This window comes from Bos mutus, chromosome 25 (genome assembly GCF_027580195.1).
Source record: "Bos mutus isolate GX-2022 chromosome 25, NWIPB_WYAK_1.1, whole genome shotgun sequence".
Taxonomy (NCBI): Eukaryota; Metazoa; Chordata; class Mammalia; order Artiodactyla; family Bovidae; genus Bos; species Bos mutus.
In genome coordinates this window covers 1,981,172-2,002,280 of record NC_091641.1, presented here as the reverse complement: position 1 = coordinate 2,002,280, position 21,109 = coordinate 1,981,172, and the positions used below count along the sequence as shown (strand labels likewise).

Below are 21,109 nucleotides of genomic sequence, written 5' to 3'. Positions count from 1 at the left end.
ATCACCAACTCCTGCAGTTTGCTTAAACTCATGTCCATCGAGTCAGTGATGCCATCCAACCATCTCATCCTCTGTCATCCCCTTCTCCTCCTGCCTTCAGTCTTTGCCAGCATCAGGGTCTTTTCCAATGTGTCAGTTCTCCGCGTCAGGTGGCCAGAGTATTGGCATTTCAGCTTCAGCATCAATCCTTTCAGTGAATATTCAGGACTGATTTCCTTTAGGGTTGACTGGTTTGACTCTCAAGTGTCTTCTCCAACACCACAGTTCCAAAGCGTTAATTCTTCAGTGCTTAGCTTTCTTTATAGTCCAACTCTCACATCCACACATGGCTACTGGAAAAACCATAGCTTTGACTAGATGGACCTTTGTTGGCAAAGCAGTAATCTCTGCTTTTTAATATGCTGTCTTGGTTGGTCATAGCTTTTCTTCTAAGGAGCAAGCATCTTTTAATTTCATGGCTGCAGTCACCATCTGCATTGATTTTGGAGCCCGAGAAAATAAAGTCTCTCACTGTCTCCATTGTTTCCCCATCTATTTGCCATGAAGTGATGGGACCGGATGCCATGATCTTCATTTTCTGAATGTTGAGTTTTAAGCCAACTTTTCACTCTCCTCTTTCACTTTCATCAAGAGGCTCTTCAGTTCTTCTTCGCTTTCTGCCATAAGGGTGGTGTGTCATCTGCGTATCTGAGGTTATTGCTATTTCTCCCAGCAATCTTAATTCCAGCTTGTGAGAGTGTTGGAACGAATGTTGGCAGGTCCCTAAGTAGCTTCAGGATAGGGACTGGTGGATAGAGGAACTGTATGATTAGAGAATTTGAAGCTTCAGTCTCACCCTTTATGACTTAACCCCTGAGCAACCGAATAGTAAATAGGAGGCAGTTTTCTTTGTAAAAGCGTATCAGCTGGTAACCGAAGAGGGAGTGACAGAATGAGAAGGCCAGCACGTTGCAATCCCCTGTGGATCTTGACACTGATCATCATTTCTTTTTTATCTTTGAACCTTGAAAAATTGTAATTTAATTTGAAAATGGATTCACAAGTGACTCTTCGGTTGATTATGCATATATTCAAGTTCTGATGGGGCTTCTGGGCAGGGCTTTATAATGGTGGAATTAATGATCGGGTGGCACACTTCCCTTACTCTGAGTCATTACTGAGAAATCGTGTTCCCCAGATTACCTGTCTGTAAAACAGATAATATGCACCTACCTCTTTGAGTCTCTCAAGATTTTTAACTTATTAAATCAAGTGCTGGATAGATAACTATTAAAATGGTTTGGGAACTAAAATGAAAACTTACACCGGCTATACCTTTGAGATGCTGTGTGTTTTGCATCGGAGTCTCGGGGAGGCGTACGAAGCACCCCAAACCTCTCATTATCCTTGTTCCCAGTTTGTAATCAGCCAGGCGGCCTCGATGTGCGGAGGAGACACTCCTGTCATTATTGATGTTTTTCCTTAGGCAGTGATTGGTTTGACTTACACGTTTCTGAATGCTTCAGCCTGAGAACGTCAAAGGAAAGCTGCCTTTCTTTACAGTTCCAACCTGCTTAACTGTCACAACGAGGAACCTTCTAGGGGCCTGGTTTGTAGTCTGACCTTGGGGGCCACGGGGGATTTCCTTGTAGTTCCTCTTGTCTAGAATTTGCTTCCTCTCTGCGGTTTGTGCAAACCCAGCTCACCTTGCAACCCACGGGAGGCTGGTTTGATTTCTTCATTTTATGCAAGTTCTTTTTTTGTGGAAGTTTTCTTTGTTGATATACAGAGCTTTTTTTCTCTCTTTTTAAATTACAATATTTTGGGTCAATCAAAAGAAAAATGCTGTCAACGAAATAGTTTTTAGAAGTGGTAAAACTGAAAATTTCTGCTCGAGGCTACCTAGTAAATTTTTCAGGTTATTGATTTAGAATTCTCTCAGTGGGCTGGCTGACACTGAGGTGAAGTAGACTTGTGTACATTGAAGAAATCTGAGTCCAGCAGAGCAGAGGTCCCTGCAGTGTCTTTTTAAAAATTTTTTATTTATTTTTAATTAGAGGATAATTGCCTTACAATCTTGTGTTGGTTTCTGCCACGCGTCCGCATGAATCAGCCATAGGTATGTGTATGTCCCCTCCCTCTTGAACCTTCCTCCCACCTCCCACCCCATCCCACCCCTCTAGGTTGTCACAGAGTCCAGGGAGGGTTTGAGCTCCCTCCCTGCAGTGTCATAACAGAAATAAATACATTATCATGGACGGGCAAAACTCAGCATGACTAGTTATTTTTAACACGGGTATGACTTTTCATGCCTACCTGATGACTCAGAGGAGATAGTTTTATGAATCAGATCATTGAGCTGGCCCTCAGGCAGTTTTGATCAAATGTTATGATAGATGGTAATGATAAAAAGGATGAAAAGAGAGGGAAGAGTTGTTTACTGTTCACTCTGTGGAGTTTGAAGGGGAGCCCCAAAATTGTGAACTGCTCTAATTATAGTGAGAGGCTTCCGTCTGAAGCACTTAGGTTAGGCTGTTTTTGAATGTTAGAAACAACGAGACGGAACAGTGTGATATTGAGGGAATTGGGGCGGAGAGGAGGGCTTTTGTCCAGTACTGTGGACCCAGTCTGGCCTGGCCACCTTCTCACCTCGTGTTCCTGGGCACGTCGGTGTCCTTGTTTGGGACACGGAGCTGGTGTCCTGATGATCAAATGAAAATAGCACTTATCCTTTGTGATATCTCAGATGTGACCAGTTATAACATTCCCTTATTTTTCTGCCATTAAGAAAGAAGAAATGCTGCCAGTGAAAACCGCTTCCTCTCAAGTATAAAATCCCCCTGACATGTGGTGGTCTTAAACCGCAGTGGGCAAACCACGTCTTGAAGATCAGTGTGATACAGCGTATGTGCGAGCGCTTTGCCGCATAAGCCTCAGAAGTGGTCTTTGGGCCTTAGCGCACGAGTCAGGGGAGTGAGACGGTTCTGAGAGCCAGCACCAGCGAGCAGCACAGCCCAGGCTGGGCTCGGTTCCTGGAGGCCAGCCCTGCGCTCGGGCTTCTCGCTTGGCTCGCGTTCCCAGATGGACGTCAGTGTCCCTCGTGGGTGAGTTCTGTGGTCTTCCTTGTTCACGTGTGGGTTTCCCTCTGCGTTCAGTCTTGCTGGTCTAGAGCTTGCAGCTTCTGGACAACCCTTGGTTAACGGTGTTGTTTTTAGGAAGGAAGGCTGCAGTGGATTCCGAACCCCCGAACACAGCAGGTTTCACAGAGCTCTCTCTCAAATAGACCTTTTGTTGTTGGAAAAGAATTTAGTCCTGCATTGATGTGCAGGCCTCTTTGCTCTTCAGTGAAGTCATGTTATGTTCGAGAATGTGTTTTACTCACATAGGAGTGTGCTCAATGTTTGTTTTCTTTTCACGTGCTGTTGTCTTGTTTAAGGAAAACGGTGGCATCGTTCCTTCACTTGTCTCCAGGCTTCCTCCTTGGTGCCTTTGAACACATAATTAGCCGTAGGTGGAAAAGTTTGTTTCTGACTTTCCCGTGGCAATCGTTTCACAATATATACGTACATCAAATTATCATGTTGTACACCTTAAACGTACACTGTGCTATATGTTGTATCTCAAAGCAGGAGAGAAAGAAAAGTATATTTCTTTGTAAAACACCAGTAGGTGAGACTGAACGATTTGCTCTAACAAAAAATAGAAAGGTTCAGAGTAAGCCTACTTGAATAAGATGATGTCTAGATAACTGAATCTGTGCTGAAAGTGAGCTGTCAGAGTCTTTATGCTCCCGACAGGGGTTGCAGGCTTCTTATTAGTGGCTCACATGCAGTGTCTACTGCAGATTCTTTTCGAAACAGCCCTCTAAAGATGTAGAAGTTATTCTGAGCTGTCCCCGCCCCCAAGCAGAAACGGGTCACAGGCCGTCGTCGCAGGTGTGTTGTGTTCGGTTTCTCTGTCATGACCGGGGCTCCCTGGAGAAGTGGCTGATTCTAAAGCCAGAAGAGGGAAAATATAAGGGGAGCCTGGAGCCTCCTGTAGCACCAGAATAAGGAAGTGTTGGAGGTTAAAAAAAAAAAAGAGGGGGGCATGTCCGAAGGACCCAGGCATCAGCTTGAAAGAGCTCCCCGCGGGGCCAAAGCTGGAACAATCTGAGCTGCAGAATCATGAGAATAATGGCTTATCACCCGAAGTATAGAACAGAATAAATATCTATGAGTTCATAACTTTATCAATGACTGAAAAGTGCAGAAAGAGGGACGGCTCTCCTTTACAGAAGAGTCCCAAGTAATATGTGTTTAAGGACTAAGGGAAATAGAAAAACCACCATTAGAACATCACAGTGTGGAGGTTTCCAGAGACCCAGTGTGTGGGCAGAGCCTCAGCGCGTCCCCCCTGTTTATCAGTGACTGTAGTCATTTTAACCTACCCCTGCACACCCAGTAACACTGCTCCCTCCAAGAAGCACAGCTGAATGCCCCTCCCCGGGCGTGTGCCCTGGACTCCGTGACCGGCTTCTGAAGAGAGGAATGTGCAAAAGGAAGAGGAGACTGTTCACTGTGGTGGTCTCCACCAGGGACCCCAGGACCCGGCTTCACGTAACCAGTAGTGAGCTGTGCCAATATCACGTGCCCCAGATACGATGTCACGGGCAGGACGTTTCGCCCGGCTGTATTCTAGATTCTTCCCACATACTTGTAACCTCAGTCCAGTTCTGAGAAGACATCAGGCAAGTCCAGTTGAGGGATAGTCTGCAAAGTCACTGACAGATATTCTTCAGAAGCATCACAGTTTTGAAGCACGGACAGAGACATCAGAGGTTGGATGAGACTAGGGCCATGATGAGAAAATGGAACATCGGTGGCCCCGGTTGAATCCTGGCAAAGAAAAAGGGTGTTGATGGGAAAACTGGTAAAGTCCAGGTACAGTTGGGGGTTCAGCTGGTGGTGTAATATGCGTGTCGTTGTCTTAGCTCTGATAAACACGCCATGTAGGATGTTCAGGCAATGGAAGCTGGGGGAAGAGTGTACGGGTATGCTCCGCATTGTCTAACTCTGCTGTAAATCTAAAATTGTTTCGAAATCAGAAGTTAGAGAAAAAGAAGACTCTCAACTTCTTATCCTAGGTTGGTCATCAGCTTTATCTTGAGCATTTGAGAATTATTTTATTAACTGGGATATTATTTATCCCATATTATTAATGGGATATTATTTATCCCATTTATATCTGGCAGAAAATATATTGATTCGCTTATTAAAGTCAATTTTGGAATGCCTGTGTTAACATTGTTTATTTCTCTTTCCAGGGGAGGCACCTGTTGCAGAAATTTCCATGTCTTTTGTGATCCTCTCTGTGGGCAGTTTAATGATATTAATAGTGTTAATTGCGAACTGTGTATCCTGCTGTAAGGACCCGGAAATAGACTTTAAGGTGAGCACAGATGGGAGGAACTTTTAAAGTCATCCCCTGATATGTTTATCGATAGAATAGCTGTATATCATGGTCCCTGGGGAACAGGGGTGGCAATTTTTTTTTTTTTCTGAATGGGCCAGATAGTAACTATTAAAGTGAAATAAAGAGCTGTTGTAAATAGTAAGTGCTGTGGGCCATGCAGTCTCTGTCAAGGCTGCTTAGCTCTCACCTCTGTCGTCGTGGCCACGTGAGCCCCAGACTGCATGGGAGCAAGCGGTCAGCGCTGTGCGTGGGTGAGGCGTCGCATACTCAGTGCGGTAGGCCATCTGCATCTGGCCCCCCGGCGGCAGGTGCCAGCTTGGCCTTGGAGCCTCGTGGACAGTAACTGCCCGCCTGTTTTAATGGAAGTTTTGCTGAGTGAGGAATAAGGAACGGTGATTCAGTTCACTTGCTGTAAAGCCTGTGGGGAGAAGAAGGCCAGTTTTGATTCTTTTTCTAAACTTGCAAGTGCTGGTGAATTTGTGGTTGTTGAATCACTGAAGCCAGGGGAACCCCCAGTGCCTTCTGTTTGTCAGGAGCAGCATATTTCTGTTTACCTCAAGCCCTGAGCTCCCTGAGGAGCAGGAAAGAGCAGTGCTGGTAATAAAGCTGGCCCGGAGTGGGAGGTGGTGGTGGGGGGTGTGCGTGTGATAATATAGAGGTGCTGGCCTGGTAGCTTCTGGGCGGAGTCTGCTGGAAACCAGCTGGGATATCCTCTCTAGAACTTGCAGCTGGCATGCTTTAGGGCTCAGTGAAGACTTATTAAAAAGGAGTACATGAAAGAAGGGGAAAAAGAGGGATGTGTGTGTGCAGAGAAAGTGGTCCTGCAGGTAGAGCTTTAGTGCCTGATGACAGTCGTGGGGCTGCCCATGAGCCCTGAGGACTGAGGTCAGGGTCGGGGGGAGCCTTTTCTGTGGACATATGGACCTTATCTCTCCAGCCTCACACCTGTTTCCTCTGTGTGTCCCCTTTACCTTGGGTTTGGTGGCAGCTCTGAGGATGGAAGATGTGCTGTCCCTTTGGCTGGACGCCAGCGTTACACGTGTTGCGGGGAGAGGAAGGCTGAAGGGGGCTGGAGGAAAACTCCCTAGCACGGGTCATTGTCTCTAGAAGACTCCCCGCCCAGAGGACATGAACGCCGAGGCCCTGGAATCGGTGCAGACCCGTCTGGGGGGCCCTGGTGACTGCACCGCCTGGGGGCGCAGCGGCGGGCTCTCAGTCTAGCTGAGGGGCCGCGCACAGACACCTGGCCCTTTGGGGACAGACGTGAAGGCCAATCAGTGTTTCTGAAACCGAAAGCCAGTCTCTCTCTCGCCACGAGACCTCACTCTTGCCTTGAATCGTTGTTACCCCTTGACGCTCAGCGTGGGCCCAGGGCGTCCGTGACGACGCAGACTCGGAGTGTGTGTTTATCAGGCTTCCCCAGGTGACTGCTGCAGCGGCTCAGGGCCCACACTGGACAGAAGACCCCCCAGCCTCACCGTGGGAGAAGGAGGGAGCCACCGGCTAGCACTCGCGGTCTTCCTTTAGACTTGGAAGCGTGGCGCTCCAGAACCCATCGGCCCCGGAAGTCATTTACCGACCAGGAGGCTGCAGCCTGCTCAAGCCGGTGGCCTGCCGGAGCGCGTCCAGGCAGTGCAGGGCATAGCTCAGAGTGACCCAGTGTCCCCTCACGGCCCCATCGCTGTTGCTGTTAAGCTGTGTTACCTCTCTCAGGGAGTTGGTGATGGACAGGGAGGCCTGGCGTGCTGTGATTCACGGGGTCGCAAAGAGTAGGACACGACTGAGCGACTGATCTGATCTGAATGGTATATCACGCACTGCCCAGGTTAGGAGTGATGGGTGAAGTCTTTTCTTAAACGAGAATCTTGAGGAATGTCCGAAGGGGAAACCAGGTGAAGCTCTTCTGTTTAGGGGTGACCTCACAGATTGGAGTGTCCTCCTCTCCCCTCCCCAGTAGACAGTGATGGTGTCCTAACGCATTTGGCAACACCTGTGACGGGTATGAGGACATAAAATGTTACATCAGTGACATCCATCCTTACACCCGGCAGCTTCTCCCGTACACGTGGTGGGGTCGAGGCGGGTGGTACAAAAGAGTTTGGTCACGTAGAGGGCTGGAAGACAGTCTCGTTCGGCTTCTGCCATGGCGCCTGGCGGGGAAATGCTCATTAATTATCTGAATGAGTGACCTTGATAGTTGTCTGTATCTATGTTAAATTAACACGGACACCAAGACAGGCCCAGCTCACTGAGTGATGACAGCAGGAGTCAGGGTAGCTTTCTGCTGGACAGAGTCAGTTAAAAGGGTTCCGCAGCTCGGTCGGTGCAGCCTCCATTTTAAAGTCGCCATCTTTAGGAAGCCAGGCGTTCTTAGAATGTTTACTGCACTTACGTGCCTCAGAGTTTAATACTCACCTTCATGGTTCAGATCCTGATGGTCTTTCTATCTAGTTTAGTACGTTTATGCATTGTTACTCTTGCAAGATGAATAGGACTCACTTAAAAATATCTTTTCTGTGTCTTTTAACTGTCTTTATTTTGATTGAAATTACAAGAAACCAGAAATACATACACAATCGAAAAATAAATGTTTTTATTCAGTATGCAAAGAGATCTGTGAAAGTGAATAATAGTAGTAAAAAGAATGCCTTAAACTGACCCAGATTCAATCCCTGGGTTAGGAAGATCCCTTGGAGAAGAATACAGCAAGCCCACTCCAGTGTTCTTGCCTGGGGAATTCCACGGACAGAGGAGCCTGGCTAGCCCCAGTCCATGCGGTCATAAAGAGTTGGACATGGCTGAGTGACTAACACTTTCACTTTAAATGAGATGGATGAAACTGGAACCTATTATACAGAGTGAAGTAAGCCAGAAGGAAAAACACCAATACAGTATACTAACGCATATATATGGAATTTAGAAAGATGGTAACAATAACCCTGTGTACGAGACAGCAAAAGAGACACCGATGTATAGATCAGTCTTATGGACTCTGTGGGAGAGGGAGAGGGTGGGGAGATTTGGGAGAATAGCATTGAAACATGTATAATATCATGTATGAAACAAGATGCCAGTCCAGGTTCGATGCACGGTACTGGATGCTTGGGGCTGGTGCACTGGGACGACCCAGAGGGAGGGTAGGGGAGGGAGGAGGGAGGAGGGTTCAGGATGGGGAACGCGGGTATACCTGTGGCGGATTCATTTCGATATTTGGCAAAACTAATACAATATTGTAAAGTTTAAAGATAAAATTTAAAAAAATAAGTAAAATTCAAATATTGAGCCTAGAAATTAGAAGTTCTGGGGTCATTTTAGAAAATTTTGCATTTAACTTCCAAGTTGATCAGTTTAAAAAGTTACATATGATATAATTGATTTTCAGATCTTATTTATTGTGTTTAGAGTCACAGAACACAGTTACTTATGCTTTTTGCTTGAAGGCAACATGAATTGGAAAAAAAATTATGGCAGGGTGTTCCCAATGAGTGAATAAATGTTTATGTCTTACGTGTTAGCGTGTATCTTTGGTATTTGCTCTCAAGCTGATTTATATTAGATACAGTATCGCTCTTCCTTTGCTTTAGGAATTTGAAGATAATTTTGATGATGAGATTGATTTTACACCACCAGCAGAAGACACGCCCTCTGTCCAGTCTCCAGCAGAAGTCTTCACACTTTCAGTACCAACTGTCTCACTACCAGCCCCATCACAGTTCCAGCCTTCTGTAGGTAAGGCCGTCCATCCTGATGTCATGTTGCCATGAATAACTTCTGAGTCCTGAGAAAGGAAGCCTTGCTACTAATCATAAAATGATTGGACTGTGGGTCTCCTCTGCTTGCTAATTTTTCTGCCTTCTGCTCTTTGGTGAAGCTCAATTCTGGCAGTCACACTTAAGTTCATTGACATTTCAATTTGTTTCTTTCTTCCTGCTCCTCAGACTGGATAATCTCATTTGACCTGCCTTCAAGTTTACTGATTATCCAAAATCTGTTGTTGAACCCCTCTTGTGAAAATTTTTTTTTTTTTCCAGTTCTTGCACTTTCAGCTCTAAAACTTTATTTGGCTCCTTTTAATAATTTCTCTCACTTTATTGGTCTTCTTTCAATTTCCTGTGGTTCTTTGCCTGTGGTTTCCTTTAGCCCTTTCAGCGTGTTTAAGACACGTGATTTAAGCTCTTGTCCAGTAAGGCCAGTGTCTGTTTTCTCAGGGACACTTTGTTTTAAATTTCCTTTGTAGCAGTTCATGTACCATTATTTATTGTTCTTTATTTGTTTTGCAATTTTCTGTTGAAAACTGGATATTTTGAATAACATGATATGCAAAAAAAAAAAAAGGGAACAAGGAAGAGATGCTGTCTAGGTTCTGACAGCCTGACTCTGTGCCAGGGCAGGTGCCCAGCCTGGCCGCTGACAGCTCTGCCTTAGCCTTCAGTTCCTGCCAGAGGTGACGCCTCTGTTCTTAGGTCTCTTCTGAGCAGATGTCCTTCCCTGAGGATGCACATGGCTCTCTAGGTTGCCCCGTATGTGTAATAATAGCTTTTTAAAAAGAGCTCCTTCCCCCCACCCCAGTTTTCACTGAGCTTTTCCGTGGAAGCTCCAGTTGGTGTACTGTTGCCTAAGTTGTTTTCTGCCCCAGGGGGCAGCACCTTGTCCACCTGGCTTTCCTTGTTTTGAGGCACATGAAGCCTCCCCATCCTGATAGAGCCCAGTTCAGTGGAAGAAGGGGCGCCCCTGCAGCAGGCCTTCCGGGAAGCCCCCGTCAGATCTAGAGAAACACGGTTCCTGGGGAAGGAGGGCACTCTGCTCCCTCTGGGACCAGCACCCACTCTGGCACATGGCTTGTTTTTAAGATGTGCTATGAGGGAGGTGGGATGTAGGTGAACGAAAGGCCACAGAGAAATTCTCCCTTTTTCAGTGGCCTTTCTCCTGGTTCCCTTTGATTGCTCTAAACCTTCACCGTCTTCCAGAGTTCTGATGAGGTGGAGTTTGTGGCAAGAGTTTCAGTGTTTCCAGAGAGGAACAGTCTAGAGATCCCTACTCCCCACCCCACCCCCAACCCCCGTAAAAGTAAAGGCCAGTGAGTGGTGGTGACTGGTGGTTACAGCAGGGCTGTTGATCGGAGTATTTGGTGCTGGAGCTCAGAGTCAGGGCAGGATACTTTTTCACAAATAACTGTCAGTTTTAAAAGTTTCTTTTTTTAATAATTTTGTTTACTTATGTTTTGGCTCTGACGGGCCTTTGTTGCCGGGCGTAGGCTTTTCTCTCATTGCCGCAAGCAGGAGCCTCTCTCTGGTTGCCGCACTGGGGCTTCTCATTGCTGCGGCGTCTCTTGTTGCAGAGCACAGGCTCTGGGGTGTGCGGGCTTCAGCAGCTCTGGGAGGGCTCAGTAGTTGCAGTTCCAGGGCTCTGGAGCACAGGCTCGATAGTTGTGGCTCATGGACTTAGTCGCTCTGCAGCATGTGGGATCTTCCCAGATCGGGGATTGAACCTGTGTCTCCTGCATTGGCAGGCAGCTTCTTTACCACTGAGCCATCAGAGAAGCCCTTAAGTATTTATTTCTGTCTTTATTATCATAAACGTTAAATTTATATTAGCATTTGTACTTTATAGGTAATATACTTATTATGTCTTTTTGTTAAATACTAATCTTTACTTCTTAAATGTTCTTTTTCCTACAGAAGGTTTGAAGTCCCAAGTTGCCCGCCACAGTCTGAACTACATACAGGAAATTGGGAATGGCTGGTTTGGAAAGGTAAAGTCTGCTCACCTTCATTTTTTCCCTCCTGTTACACTGTTAGAATGCAAAGCTGCTTAAGTCTTACTGTGCGTGACATTGCACATCTCTCTACACACTGTGGCATCAATTGACCTCCATTGGCCCCTGAAACCATGTAGGAGTGTGAGCGTCAGCGCTTCTGGGTGTGTGAGTTTCCCCAAGAAGGCCTTCTGTTTCTTTATCAGAGCCTTTTCTAATTGTTGGCATAAGAACGGAAAAGAGATGGGAATTTTAGAAGCTTTTCATCCTCCTCCAATTATTTGTTTTTCCTCCTTCCCCTACGTCCCCATATGACACTTAAAGCACGTTTTAATGGGAAGATAGCATGGTTACAATGAAAACCGTTGTGAAGAACTGTTGCGTTTCTCATCTTTGGCTTTAGGTGCTCCTTGGAGAGATCTACACAGGCACTAGTGTAGCGAGAGTAATCGTGAAGGAGTTAAAAGCAAGCGCAAGCCCAAAGGAACAAGACACTTTCTTGAAAAATGGAGAACCATACTAGTAAGTAAACCATAGCATATGTTTTTTAAATGTGGTCTGTTGAAAATCAGGTGTTTAAAACCACTTTGAGATTTCTGGTTGTAAAATACACAATTTAAATAAGATCCAGAGTCTCATAGCACAAGACCCAATATGTCCAGGTTTCAATCGAAATTACTCATCTTTCCAAGAAAAACTCAGCACAAGTAAGAAAAGGCAGCAGATGGTGGGAATGTGAATTAGTGCCGTCACTATGGAAAACAGTATGGAGATTCCTCAGAAAACTAAAAATAGAGCTACCATATGATCCAGCAGTCTCACCCCTGGGCATATATCTGGACAAAACTGTAATTCAGAAAGGTACATGTACCCCAATATGTTCATAGCAGCACTGTTTGCAATAGCCAAGACACAGGCGCAGCCTAAGTGTTCATAGATGAGTGGATGAAGAAGGGGGTATGCACAGCATATACAGTGACTACTACTCAGCCACAGAAAAGAGGGGAATAATGCCATTTGCAGCAAGTCAGACAGAGAAAGACAAATACCATACGCTATCACTTACATGTGGAACTGAAAGTATGACACAAGCGAACGTATCTACAAAACAGAAAGACTCTCAGGCAGAGAATGGAAGTGTGGTTGCCACTTGGGAGGGGGACTGAGGGAAGGCCGGGCTGGGAGTTGGGATTAGCAGATGCACAGTATTGTATAGAGAACAGGTAAGCATCCAGGTCGAGCTGTTACAGCACAGGGACCTATATTCAATATCCTGAGATAGATCTTAATGGAAAAGAATATGAAAAAGCATGTGTATCTGTAAAACGGAATCATGTTGATGTATAGCAAAAATTAACAAAACATTGAAAATCGACTATACTTCAATAAAATAAATACACAAAGACAACAAATACCAACACCAAGATGAGAGTGATGTTTGGATTATCTGACAAGGATTTTAAAGCAGCCATTGTAAAAATGCTTCTGTGAGCAATTAAATTATAGTGCCCTTGAAACAAATGAAAACATGCAAAGCCTCGGCAAAGATATAGACGACATCAAGAAGACCTGAATGGACCCTTCAGAACTGAAAAAAATAGTAATCAAAATAAAAATTCAGTGGATGAGTTCAACAGCAGAATGGAGAGGACAAAGGAGAAACATCAGTGAAGTTGAAGATAAATATTTATCGCCCAATTCATGCAGCAAAAAGAAAATAAGTTTAAAAAAATGAAAAATGCCTCAAGGACTTGGGGGACTTGAACAAAAGATCACGACGTCCCAGATTGAAAGGAGATAGAAGATGGCTTAAAAAGATGTTTGAAGACGTATTCACTGAAAATTGTTCCACATTTTGCAAAGACAAAACTACAGATTCAAGAAATGGAGCAAATCTCAAACAGGATAAACCCAAAGAAATGTGTGCCAACACACATCATAGTCAAACATCTGAAAACAGAAGACACAAAGTCTCAAAAGCAGGGACAGGGAAGCACTATCTTACCTATGGGGTCGGATTACATTAGAAAAGGGGAGTCTCAAATCAATAATCTCAGCTCATACGTTAAGGGATCAGAAAAAAGGAGCAAAATGAACTAAATGCAAGCAGGAGTAGATATTAAAGAAAAGAGCAGAAAGACAGTAGATAAAAATCAGTGAAACATAGAGCTGGCTCTTTGGAAAGACAGTAAAGTTGGAAAACCTCTAACACCACTGACAGAGAACAGAAGAGAGAGAACACACAGATTCCTAATACCAGGAATGAAACAGACCCTGCAGACATCAAGAGGATAGAACGGGACCAGCAGCTCTAGTGTATGTATTTGACAACTTAGATGAAATGCACCAGTTACTCAAAAAGCACAAGCCGCCACAGCTCACTCAGTATGGAATAGGTTATTTGAATAGAATTATTAAAGAAAGGGAGTTTGAAACCTAAAAACTCTTCAAAAGAATCTCTGGGGTTGGACAGTTTGACCAGAGAATTCTTCAAAGTAGGTGAAAATGGTGCAGTCACTGCAGACACTTTGTTAAAAAACTAAACATACACTGACCCACCATACGTGTGAGTCACAGCTCTCCAGAGAAAAAGAGCCGCGGGGTCTGCAGAGAGGTGGACATCTAGGTGGAGAGACGGACGGATGAATAGGTGGGTGGGTGGGTAGATGGGTAGGTAGATGGGTAGGTGGTGGTAGGTGGATAGGTAGGTGGGTGGTAGGTGGATAGGTAGGTGGGTAGGTGGATAGGTAGGTAGATAAATAGATGAATAGGTAGGTAGGTAGACAGACGGATAGGTAGGTAGGTCGACAGAGGAAAGGCAGGTAGGTAATTTATTTTAAGGAAATGGCTCATGCAGTTACGGAGTCTGGCAAGTCCGCAGGGCGGGGCCAGCAGGCTGGAGACACGGAGCAGAGCCACTGTTACAGTTCAAGCAGGGAGGCTGTCTGCTCACAGTATTTCTTCTTCACTGGGGGAGGCTGGTCTTTGTTCTCTTAAGGTCCTCACCTGATAGGACGAGGCCCACCCACATTCTGGAGCTCCGTCTGCTTTTACTGAAAGCCAACTGATTTAGTGATGATCTCATCCCCAAACGCCCTCACAGAAGTGTCCAGGATAACATTTGACCAAATATCTGTGCACTGTGGCCCAGCCAAGTTGACACAAAATTAACTATCACATCCTATAATCTAGCTGTTGCAATCCTGGGCATTTATCTCAGAGAACTTATTTCCACACAAAATCTCTTGCATGATTGTTTATAGGAGCTTTGTTTATAATAGCCTCAAACTGGGAAAACTAAAATGCCATCCCTAGGTGACTGGTTTGGACAAACTGTGGTCCATCCAACCCATGGAATTCTGCTCAGCGGTAAATGAGAAGGGACCCCTGATGCAGGTGGCAACGTGGGTAATCCTAAAGGCATTATGCTGAGTGAAAAAATCAACCTCAGAAGGCCACACACCGTGTGATTTCATTTACATACATTCATTTACATAATCTTCTGACAATGAGACATGTGGAAAGGAGACCAGATTAGTGGTTGCCAGGGCTGAGGGATGGCTGGGGGGGTTGTCGGGGTGTGACCATGGAGGGTGGCACAGAGAGCTTGGTGGTGGGGGACAGTTGTGTGTTTCTGCTGTGCAGTGGTTGCACGAATCTACACACTTGGCAACAGGACCCAGGCGCACACAGAATACTGCTCCCGAGCGTCAGTGCCCTGGTTTCAGGACTGCATTGTGTTGGGTGTCACCAGGAAGGAAAACTGGGTGAAGGGAGCCTGGGCCCTCTCTGTACTGTCTTTGCAACTTACTCTTATTTCATTATTGTCTTATTCTTATTTCATTATTGTCTTCAAAATAAAGATTAAAAAAAAACCATTTTGGCATATCCTTTTTTTTTTTAGCTTTTAGACAACATATTTTTCAAAAATGTTTGCATATACAATGATTTATAAAAACAGTATATGAACTAGTTACTTAACATGTAGATTGAAATGCTTATTGAATATAGTCCTCCTTTTAAATGCTGCTTCAAAATGATAGCTATAAAGTTAAATTACCAGAGTTAAAAGATTCTGATGACATAAGTTGGTTTAATTTGTGAAAATGTTCACCTGCTTGCCTTTGAATTATGTAATCAATACGTAACTTAGAATGCATCTGTTAAATATAATCTTCTGGTGCACTTTTCAGTTGATCGTATTTAAATTGTTAAGAATGTTCAATTTGGGGCTACTGTTTGCACAGTTTTACTGGCCTGCTCCCTCACGAAAACTGCTGTGACTTTTATTTTTTACCAGTATCCTTCAGCATCCAAACGTCCTCCAGTGTGTCGGACAGTGTGTAGAAGCAATCCCCTATCTTCTGGTGTTCGAGTTCTGTGACCTGGTAAGTTTTAAGTACAAGGTCAAGGTTACGTATTTCAGAAGTTTTTACCAAAGTGTTTCTGGCAGATGGAAATGCTGGATGAGGGATGGCTTTCACTTCTATTCCAAAGAAACATGGTTAACAAACTGTATATATTCGCTTTCAGTGGATTATGTTGCAGTAAACTCTTCCCCGCCCTCTCCCCTAGCCTCAGTGCCTGAGCAAAGTGGTCCGCGTCGGCTCGGGGTCGGATGTAGCTCCCTTCCCGGCTACTTTCATCTCCACTCCAGGGTCAGCGTTTTATTCTATTGTAGCTGCTGCGGGAAATGTGTATTCTGATGATCAGTACAGTATGTCTGTGTGGGTCTTTTGGGTCAAGTTTATGAAGCTGTTCAAATCTCCTGTTTCCTCCTTATTTGTGGAGAGGGGGCAAGAGCAGAGGCAGCCTGGGTCAGTTTTCTATTAGGTATTGAGAGGAGTGTTAAAATCTTCTGATTACGTATTTTCCTTATTTTTTTTCTTACAGTTCTAGTTATTCTGTTTCGTACATTTTGATACCTACCGCATCAGGGATACAAATTTAGAATAGATATAACTTCCAGTAATTTGAAACTTTTATTATTATGAAGGGACTCTCTTTAACATTAAAGCATTACTGAGGATAGTTTTTTTAACAATATTAATATAGCTATGCCAGCTTTCTTTTGGTTAGAATTTGCCTGGTTTAGTTCTGCCAATCTTCTGGTTGACATCTCTTGTAAATAGCTTATTGTTAGAATTTTATTAATCTGTCAGTCTTGGTCACTTAAAGTGGAACAGGTTGTCCATTTGTATTTATTGTACCTGCTGTGATGTTTAGAATGTTACCTGCCTATTTTTTATTGTTTTTCCTACCTGATTCAACTTCTATTATTTGCTCTTTTTCTAGCCTTGGTTTGGATTCTTTTTTTTTTTTTGAGGGGGTGATACAGAGTTTATTGAATTAGATTTTTCTATTTACAACTGAGATCACATCTACATACTATTTTGCTAGTCTACATGGGTACATTATTTCTAACAAGTTTAGACTTACGATGAATGGGCTCAGTCATACAAAAGTACAAGCACACACTCACACTAATTGTTTTAAAACATTAGTGCATACATTATACTCCTCCTATAAAGCCAGCTTTGATTAAAAACCGCTAGTTTCAAAGATCAGTCTGATTTTGAAGATGAACCAAGATACACGAGGTATGATTCTAAAATCCATCTTAGCCATTTTGTACAGTTGCTATCTTACTGGACTATAGTATATATTTTTTAAAAGGACACTGATGAGGGGCACTATCTGGTATTAACTTTAACCAGACAGCTGACTGCCTCCTCCTCCCCCCAAAACCTTTGGCCAAGAGTTCTCCACTGTGAAGACTGAAAGGACCTGGTGATACTACAGCAGCAGTCCCATTATGCTTGGAGGTTACAGAAGCAGGGCCACGTCAACCTTTAATTCTACCACACTAACGCAACTCACGAACGGTTCTGAGATTAGAACATTTACCGCCGTACTCAAAACACTTACAGACATGGAGAGTCAGCTAAAACAGAGGGGGAAAAAAAAGTCATAGGTGGTAGGAATCTTAATTTTTTTTGTTTTAGTTTTCCCCATCTCCTGTTGTAGATACTGTTTCTAATTTGGTGTATGGTTACACCAGAAGTTGCAACATGCACTTTAGGTAACAAAGTTTAAAATTAATGGATTTCACTCTCCTCCGGAGACACCTGCTAGAGCTCTGTCTCCTTGTAAGGAAACCAGAGTCGATCTCACTGTTCTCTGTGGCCCCCGGCGGTTTCTCCCATCATGGAGGCTGCTTCCTGATTGAACACTTGCTGCAGAAAGGCAGCTCCCTGCTCTCACAGGACCCAAAGAGAAAACTGGTCATTGTCCTCTGGGTCTCCTGCTTAGAGGGAGCAGACATGTGATAGTTGCCATTTAGCCGGGTTATTTCATAAAGTGAAAGTGAAGTCGCTCAGTCGTGTCCGACTCTTTGCGACCCCATGGACTGTAGCCTATCAGGCTCATCCGTCCATGGGATTTTCCAGGCAAGAGTGCTGGAGTGGGTTGCTGTTTCCTTCTCCAGGGGATCTTCCCGACCCAGGAATCAAACCCGGGTCTCCCGCATTGCAGGCAGACGCTTTACTGTCTGAGCCACCAGGGAAGCCCAGTATTTCATAAAGGTGTGAGAACAGTGGGGAAGGAGTTCCCTGTTGTGTTTCTGACAGTTTTATTGCACAGTTGATTTTGGTTATCTCAGTGTTATCAGAGGTATAATATGCATGATCCTTGGTTATCATTAAATAGAATATGAAAATAACTCCTTTTAACCTAGCTCTGGGTGACCAGTGTGACAGGTGACCCAGCCTGTGGAGAAAGCACACCAAAGATGCATTTTCACGTGATGAGACAGGTCTGCTTGTCAAAGTTCTGCTTTTGTGAGATATTTAATGGTGTCTTTTTTGGGTCCCTAATTGGCTCCTGATACTGATTATAAACAGCAATGGGAGCACTCTCTGTGAGCGAGCATAAGAGAAATAAGTGGGAGTCACCATCTTCCTGAAATGGCACATTTGCAGGCTAATCGAGGTGGTTTCTAAAACCAGCTCATGTGCTTTGGCATTTTCTTATTCTTCACCCAGTCTGTGCATTCCTGAAAGTCTTACTGGGCAGTGTTGTTGTTTTTCCTGGAATAGTAAAAGCTTGATGTTTTCTTCTGAATGGGTTCAGGTGATGAGTTTAGTTTCATGTCTACGTACATATTCAAATAGTTGAGCACAGAGTCTCATTTTCATGCCTATGTTCATAGCAGCATTATTCACAGTAGCCACGAGGCAAAAGCAGCCCAGGGATCCATCAGTGGATGAACAGATAAGGAAAATTGGGTCTGTCGTGAACTGGAATATTACTCAGTCATAGAAAGGAAGGAAATTCTGACATCTGCTGCCATATGGATGAACCTTGAGGACATTATGCTCAGTGAAATAAGCTAGGTCACAAAAACACAAATACTGTAGGAGTCACTTGCATGAGGTTCCCAGAGTGGTCCCTCCGGGGTGAAGGTGGTAGGGTGGGTGCCGGGGGCTGGGGGAGTTGCTGTTTAGCAGGGAGCAGAGTCTGAGTTTGGGAAGATGAAGAGAGTCCTGAGGGTGGATGGGGGTGAGGGCTGCACGATAGTGTGGATGGACTTAATGCCGTGGAAGTGGACACTGAGAAGTGGTTGAAGGGGTAGCCTTGTGTTACGTGGTTTTTATCACACAAAAGACATTGGTGATCATTTACTTTTATGTAAGGGGCTCTACCAGTGTAACCTACACCCAGCGGAGCCTGGGGTGCTGGTGGAGTCTGTCGGTCAGCACTCAGAATGACCAGTCTCATGTTAAGGAAAGGCTGTTAACCTAGGGAGCCCCCCACCTTGCCTCTGGTGGGGTCACATCTATCTCTGAGGGAGTTCCCTGCTCATCAACTCTGGACCCTAGTATATGTTGGAGAGACCAGCTCCCCAGCAGCAGGGGCTGGGCCTCACTGGGGGCACTGTGGTCAGGGTCTTGGGCTCAGCATGCTCAGAGCCTGGGTGACAGAAATGCTCAGCTCACATTGGGCCCATGAGCCCTGGAGATGCCTGCCTGCCTGGACTGCAGGGATGTCCCCAGAGCACCCCGAGGCCTGGCTTCCCCTGAACCTTGCTCCTGGCCTGGGTGCCCCAGGACCCTCCCAGAAAGAGGCCGGCCTGAGCAGAGGCACGCCATCCAAGGCAGAGGCGCCCTCTGGCCAGGGTCCAGAGGACAGAGGCTGCCGGCCCAGGCTCGGGAACGAGTAGCCGCGGCCACCGTGACAGGGGCCACTGTCTTCACAGGTTCTCAGCAGGTCAGAAGCTGGCGAGGGCACTTTGACCTCTTGCGTCGTCACCAGGCGGGGAACATGCTCAGAGATACCATCTCTTGAGGAGAAAGGAGAGAATGTTTTCGTACTTACTTAGGTCATTCCTTGTGAGATGGAATTACCGGTCTCTTTTTGAAAAACATTTTCTCTTAGAATTTTTATGAAAGCAAGTAAAAAAGTCTGCAGGGTTTGGTAGCTGGCCTGCAGCCACCAACATGTCCTGCCGAGGGTGGGTGCAGTGCTCGTGGGCAGAGGGCTCAGCGCAGGGCGCCGTGTGGAACATGTGGCCGCGGGGGCTGTGGCACGCCCCGGGTGTGTCTTTGGGCAGGCAGCGAGAGTGGGGTCAGGATCACTCACTCAGCAAAAGTGTGTGAGCACCTGTTGGGAACCAAGGGCTGTGCCCCGCGCTCTGGGGAGCACGGCAAGCCACCCCCGTCCTGCCTTTTCCACCTGGAGGGCCAGCTGGGCCTGCCTTCACACGCTCGTCCTGCCACCTGCTTGTGTGTCTCCCTGGAAAGGCCCTAACCTCATGAAGCCTCAGTGTAGGCATCTGTAAAGTGGGCGTGATCCTGCCTCTCCCAGGCCGAACCATAAGATGGTGAATATGAATCGCTGGGCACATAGTAAGTGCTCAGGAAATGGTAGTTAGGTTTATTCATTTTTCTTATTTTCTAAAGTTGATTGTAATTTAAAGGTTTGGTTAGTTCTGTGTAGCGGTTCTAAGTAGGCTTATTGGGGTAGGCTTCACAAAGAAGGTGATGTTTGGTTTGCATGTGGACGGGCGGGTGGATGGACTTTGCTCAGCAAGAAAGGGTCTCAAGGACATGTAAGCCAGGCAGGGGAGCTTGATGGTGTGCACGTGTGGGGTTGGGGGTGAGAGCACCACGATCGGGGAGGCAGATTGGTGTCTGCTGGGAGGGATCGGTTGGAAGGGAGTCGAGCAGAGACCAACCACTGGGAGGTCAGACTGCAGGCCAAGGTGACAGAAGGAAGCAGGTTCCGCACCGCTCTGTCTTGCTTCCATTAAGAGTCAGCAGTTCTGCCTCTGTCCCCAGACCCCGAAGCGGAGATGCAGAGATGAGAGTCTTTGGCCAGGAAACGTTTTTGGCGTCTGGGTAGACTTCCACGCACCTCTGTGACCAGCTGGCTCCAGCAGCTCAGGAGAGGCTCCGGGGCTGATGAAAGCATGGCCTTACCCGCCCAGGTGTTGGCGGGGAGACGGCCCGACAGCGCCGGGCCTCGTGCTGGGCACTGAGTCTTCCGAGCAGGTGCCGCAGCTCCATATTACGGATGAGAAGACTGCGGTGAGGGAGGGACAGGCCCTGCCGGCCACGCCCAGGACCACGCCTTCTCCTGGCTGCCTCCTTGTCGGAGTCACGTGTTTGCCGTGGCGAAGCAGGGATTTTTACTGATGGCTTAATTTTATTCTACATACTTTTGTATCAGGTGGGGTTAATGCCTGTACATTTGTGTTCCATCAGCGGGAAGCCTCCCTGAATTGGCCTTTTGTTCAGAAATGCCATGTCTTGTTCATGAATGAACTTGTGAAGTAAGCCCACGCACGGGGACCGTTCCAGACACATGGAGATGAGTGATGTGCCCTGTGCCTCAGGAGTGTGAGGAGAAGAGAGGGCATGG

At 45.9% G+C, this 21,109-nt stretch overlaps 1 protein-coding gene across 1 annotated transcript in view; it reads left to right on the top strand.

Annotated features, from left to right (window-relative positions):
- Positions 1-21,109, top strand: part of LMTK2 (lemur tyrosine kinase 2) — a 75,590-nt gene that overhangs the window by 20,031 nt on the left and 34,450 nt on the right. Inside the window, 5 exon segments of the mRNA XM_070362765.1 lie at positions 5,285-5,409; positions 9,018-9,162; positions 11,112-11,185; positions 11,592-11,710; positions 15,489-15,576. Of these exon segments, the coding sequence (XP_070218866.1) occupies positions 5,285-5,409; positions 9,018-9,162; positions 11,112-11,185; positions 11,592-11,710; positions 15,489-15,576 (551 nt within the window).